Here is a 6,086-nt window from a genome sequence, read left to right as displayed (position 1 = left end):
TGGCATTGGTCAGCACTTTGGTCACCACTTTGGTCAGCACTTAGGTCACCACTTTGGTCATGGCATTGGTCAACACGTTGGTCAGCACGTTGATCATGGCATTGATCAGCACCTTGGTCAGCACATAGGTCACCACTTTGGTCAACACGTTGGTCAGCGCCTAGGTCAGCACCTTGGTCAGCACTTTGGTCATGGCATTGGTCAGCACCTTGGTCAGCACTTAGGTCAGCTGCTTGGTCAGCACCTTGGTCATGGCATTGGGCAGCACTTTGGTCAGCACTTTAGTTAACTATTACACAATCACATACAACGATAAATGAGTGACACAACAGATTAAATCACAATTCATAAGTTAGGTGAGTAGGTGGTATGCTAGGTGAGTGTAGACAGTAAACACGTGAGTACGATTATGGTTGTAGATAAAACACCCTGTTAAGCTTGTTAACACGTGCCGCGGCAAGTAGTGATTGAGCAGCGATGCGATGCGATGATGGTGAGTGCAAATGCGATTTGATGTGGAGGAGATCGAGGCGGATGACCATGATGTGGATGAGGTACAAGAGAGAGAGGAGCCAGAGTGCGACAGTGGTCCAGAAGAATTTCTCCCTGATTTCCCACAGGAATTTGGGAATATATTCATGGACAAGTCGTGCGAGCACAGAACCGTCGGAGCATATGTGTTTCAGCGCGGTGCAGAGATCTTGGCACGTGCGTTTTGTTTTCCTCTCTTTTTCACCGCTCAGTTCATGTGGGCTACCAAAAGTGAACCCCAATGCATATATAGCTGCATGGGTAGCGCGGCAATTAATAATGGAACCGCAAGCATATTCATGCCTAATGTTATCGATGTATTCGGGTTTCGGAGAAGCATAATATTTGTTTACTTGACAATCATTGACACAACTTCTGTCATGACATCGTGACCCTACTTTATTGCAGTTACGGCAGCACTGTTCATACAACTGTTTGAGCAAATCCCAAAACGTCTCCGATATGTAGACAACCCACGACAAATAATGGCCGGCATATTCCTTAGAATAAACCACACGCACATCGTAACTGATTGACTGCAAATACGCGCCACAGGGAACATTCGGTTTCGATGCTGATTTTGCTTTGCATTCCAGCAGACTAAACAGATCACCAGTAGGATGCTCATATTCACCGGCAGTATGACTCTTATGGTTACTCGATAGCTGTATGGAAGTGACATTCAATTTTGTTCCGGCATTATTGAAGTTAGCTTCTTTAACAGCGCTTTCAAATGCCTCTTGTTTATGCTTTTTACCGCCGCCGTTCCAGTTTGACAGGTAACCCTGGAAGAAACTGAACATATCGCCAAGCGTCTGCGGTGGCTGTCGGAGGAGACAGTTTATGGCGCCGCAAATTTTACGAAGGTAAGAATCAGGACCGCAAAAACTATAGAGAGCTTTTTTCATATATTCGCCTGTTTTTATATGTGAGGCTGCAATACCAATGTCTGCAAATCCCATTGGCGTCTTACACGGAAGGCCTCTATGATTTGTCACCGAACATTTAACTCCGCATCCAACGTTGGTTAGTCGATGCGGTAGAAAGCCTACCAGACCATCCTCAAGGAATGATTGAAGTGGCGATTTTATTCCGCAGTTAGCTGTTTGGTTACACTTTTGGTCACAGTTTTGGTTGTGCTTTTGCTCACCTCTTTCATTGGGGCATTGCTTGTCATTACACTGCCAATCCGATCCAGCAACTCCGTTGCCATAATAGCAATCACGCCACCCACCGCTCTTAGGTCCGCTGTGGCATTGCGCCAATAGGAAATGCAGTTGGTGATAGACTCTATTCAATATATCAACAAGCATATCGAAGCACGCACTGTCTTTGTTAGGATACAGCAGATTATCTGCATTAGTGTTGAAGTCAACAGCATAACGGCCACCCGAGTGGCCGTGACCGAGGATAGTGATCAGCATTTTCTCAGAGTAGAAACAAAGAGGTGCCAACATGTGCGTCGCCAAATCCTGAGCTTTGATCGTTGACGTCGCCGATAGTATCAATTTGTCGGTGGGAATTTTATCATGCGATGTACCTTTATATTCATCAGGCGTAGGGAACAATGTCCTAAAGTATTTGCGAAGTGGATCACGTGACGGATTGTACCAAAGCCCGGACAGCCATTGCAACATCTGATAGATGTTTGACGGCACCTTTGGCTTCTCGATATATTTACGATGGCAGACTTCATAGTATTTGTGGAGATGGCCACGGAGATCAAAAAGCTGACCGTTTGATTTATTTGCAACTTCGAAAATTGCGTTCATATTTTGCAGATGCGTGCCATTTTTCGTAATTAGTTGAATTATTTTTTCACCATTATGACGTCTGTCTAACTCACCATTTTGCGTGTCTTTATCAGCAGACAATACATAACCGCGACGCTGTAACCAGTTTCCTAGAGGGTTATCGTTCCTTGTTTTCTTATTGTTATCCCAGTCATACAAACAAATTTGACTTTTGTTGGAGTTAGTCCTACACGTTTCTCTCAACTTGTCCATATCTCTATACAACCTCTCCAGAATTGTAAAAAATATCTTAGCACAATTTTTTCCATCATCTGTCATCAGTTTTGTGTTAAAACCGAAAAATGTAACGTTTTCTGACCCATCATACCCGTTCACATACACCCGCTCCATCTGCTCGACAAACCCCTGCAGCCCCTTTTTGACCGCATCGAGCAGCTCCGGGTGCCGGGGGTTGGCGAAGTGGGCGGGGTGGAGAGCGGTGAGGGAGGAGGAGAGGGTGGTGAGTAAATTAACAAACTTATTATCATAATTATACTTTTTAGAGTTATTTGAGGCACTTAAATGATTAAGTAATTTGTCGAAGGCATCTTTGATTTTGGTTAGCTGTTTGGCTGGGTCGTTGACTTCATATTTAATATGCCTGTAGATAAGACCAAAGTAATATCTAAATGATTCCGATAATTTTTTGAATTTTTCGTAAATATTGTCCGATGACATTACAGTGGTTTTTAGATCGTCAAGCTTATTTGTTGAACTTTTAGCTCCAGACGCATCCAACTCTCCTCCCATCCATCTCATGAGACCTTTAACGCCGGTTTTTACATCAGTGTCAATAATACTTTTGATATCGTCAACCCTGTCCCTAACACCTCTATTCAAAATTTCCAACTGCTGTTTGGTAGCATCGCGATGGCGATATAGAGCTTCATGTTTTATTGAGTTTATTTTAGAATCACATCGCGTTTCAAGAAATGCAGCAATGTCGGAGAAGCAATCTGCGAGATGCTTGTCAATTTTTTTCGCGTGAAATTCAGTGCCTGCGGCAATTATTTTTCCAAGGTTCGCAGAGTTGACCCGGCCATTTGTGCCGAGAATACCGTCTATATCTTTCTGAAGTTTAGTCAAGCCGTACTGAATATCATAATTAAGATTTTGAACGCTATCTTCCGTTAGCATGGTCTTAAGATCGGTGAGCAAACCCTTAACGCCTTTCTTCTCTATATCATGCATACTCTGTTCATTTACAACACATTTCTTTATAGTATCGGTGAAAATTTCAAACTTACTATTGAACGCTGCAAGGGCTGACTTGAGAGCAGTGCTGTCTATGGGTTTAGTGCCTTCATTAACAGATAATGCCGCAATCACAATTCTCTTAATATTGCCAATCTTATCTGGCAATGTTCCTTCACTCGCACTGCCGGATAGAATTGTTTTGGCGGTAAATCCATCTTGTTTAATGCAATCGTAATAGCTGCTGAAATTGGCTTTAGTAATGGTGACTTTACCGTCATCCGTATCTTCACCCTTTCCAATCTTTTCTTCCAAAATTCCCGTAACCATACCCTCTATACCGCTTTCAAGCAACGTTTTGACTTTCTTGTCGCCCCCGTCAAATTCCTTCATGAGAGTGGTGCCAATTTTTGGAGAAATCGCAAGCTCATCGTCACCAATGTGCTTAGCGACCTCGGTTTTAATAGCTCCTTCTAACCCGCTAGTAATGGCTTCTGTGAGCTCCTTGAATGTGGGATTAGTAAGGGTGCCACCACCTGAAAATTGCCCGTTCGACGCTTCTTTAATATGCATTAGTAAATTTTCTATAGTACTAGAAAAAAGTTTGGTAGCAGAATTCGTTTTTTCAGTGGCGAGTTTAGTGAGCACATCTGGTAACGTGCCTAGTCCAGTATCTCGGAGCTGATCACCCAGTGCCTGAAGCCCTTTCCTGGGCACCGATCCCCACGGATCTGTTGCATAAGTGGCAGCGGTAATGATAGTTTCCCCCAAACCTTCAAAATAAGTATTCAAATCACCTAAAATATGGCTTTGCAGCGACACCAATCCCTCTTTCACTTTCTTATCCAATTTATCAAGTTGGTCAACCCCCTTCAACTGCCGATTAACATAATCTCTAACTTTCTCCATAATTTTTTCTTTCACTCCATTCAACTCATACCGTAGAGCATTGTTTGTTTTCACGACTTCCGAGAGAGCTCCGGTAACTTCGTCTGCTGCCTTCTTCCTAGTATCCTCTATGGCCTTCAGAAGTATACCGGCTTTCTTGTGCAAGGCATTTGCAGCCGACACGACGTTTTGATGTTCCGTGCTTGAATGTTTATTCTTGTCTATTTTTGTTAATATTTGCTCCGCCTTGTATCTTGCCGCCGTTACAATTAACTGCGCCTTTTCCCCCCATCTACTTAGTTTTTTACGTACCTCCTCCAATGTCGCACTAACGATATTTATAGGCGCCTGAATATCCTCATTAAACGATTTTTGTATACCCAGAATACACTTTCTTTCGAGTTCAAAAGCCTTATGTTCCACGTCTCTATAAAGCTCCTCAAGATGCGTTTCAACATTTCTTCCTAGCATCTCAATTTCCTTCTCATCGCTCTTTGCACCCCTATCCAATTCATGAATGCGTAACGTAATCTCATCGAACTCGTTTCGGATTTTAACCTGCAATGGTTTATCAAGTTTCTCAATAGCCAACGTGGCATTCTGCAACGTTTCGTTCAGCTTACCGATCACAGTGTCCCTCCACACGGGCCAAGCTATATCAAAATTATCTAATTTACTAAGCTCACTAATATTAAAATTTATGTTAGTTCTAAGTGTTTTTAAGTTCGTAATGACATTATTTGTTTTTTCATCTACTTTATTCCCATACCCCTCCAACCACTCCTTCACCGCGGCGACAGACACCGCAAGCCCTTCACGCCCGGAGCCAATTTTTTTATTTACCTCTTCTAGTACCTTTTCAAGCTTATTACTCATCATATTATCGTACGTTTTAACTGCTTCATCATCTTTCACCGCACCAAGCACACCACTCAAAAACGCCATCACCCCGTCACACAGCCTATCCAAGTCAGAGTACACAATGCCACTGCCGTCGTAGCCTTTGGACTCTTTGTTGAAGCCGAGGAAAGTCTGAAGGCCGGAACATAAATTATCTAAGAGGTTTTTAGGCTCATTTGAAGGCTTACTAACATTTACATAAAATCCACAAAGCTCATTCACTTTCCTCAAAGCGTCCAACTTGGACTGCAATTTGGCTAGCTCAGCAGAGGGAGAGGGGGAAGAAGGAAGATTATTAAGATGGTTATTAAGGCTCTTAATACGCTGTTCAGTTTCAGTAATTTCTTTCTTTACTTGCTTATTAAGCTCACTAATTTTCGCGGTGTCACCAGCCTGGTCAGCAGAGTTGTCAGACACAGAAAGGGTAGTAACATGAGAATTGTAAACATCATTTAGGTCATTTTTAAGGTGCGGATAAATGTCGAAAACAGCGATAATAGCATTCTTGACAGCTTTCTTAACACTCTCACTCTCACCAACAAAAGCGCCAAGTTGACCAGCAAGGTGACCAAGGCTAACAAGCTTGGAGTCAATGTCCTGCAAGGCTCTTCTAGTAGCATCGTCATAACGACGGGAGTGGGAAGTAACAAGTTATGGTCATAATTAATGGAGGTCATAGCGTTAATATGGCGAAGTAATTCGAAGGATTTGGAGTTAGGATGAACATGATGGGACTTGGCAGTGGCAAGAGGTGGAGGAAGGGAAGTGAAGGGTGACAAG

General features: G+C 43.0%; 1 protein-coding gene across 1 annotated transcript; it reads right to left on the bottom strand.

Moving 5' to 3' along the window:
* Positions 1-407: 407 nt before the first annotated feature.
* BBBOND_0006000 (hypothetical protein, conserved) lies at positions 408-5,351 on the bottom strand (the record flags this gene model as incomplete). Its single annotated transcript, XM_012915426.1, has 1 exon — positions 408-5,351. The coding sequence occupies one exon, from the start codon at positions 5,349-5,351 to the stop codon at positions 408-410; it is 4,944 nt and encodes a 1,647-aa protein (XP_012770880.1).
* Between the last annotated feature and the right edge of the window lie 735 nt (positions 5,352-6,086).

The sequence above is a fragment of the Babesia bigemina genome, scaffold Bbigscaff_76852, assembly GCF_000981445.1.
Source record: "Babesia bigemina genome assembly Bbig001, scaffold Bbigscaff_76852".
NCBI lineage: Eukaryota > Apicomplexa > Aconoidasida > Piroplasmida > Babesiidae > Babesia > Babesia bigemina.
This window is presented reverse-complemented; position numbering and strand designations above follow the sequence as displayed.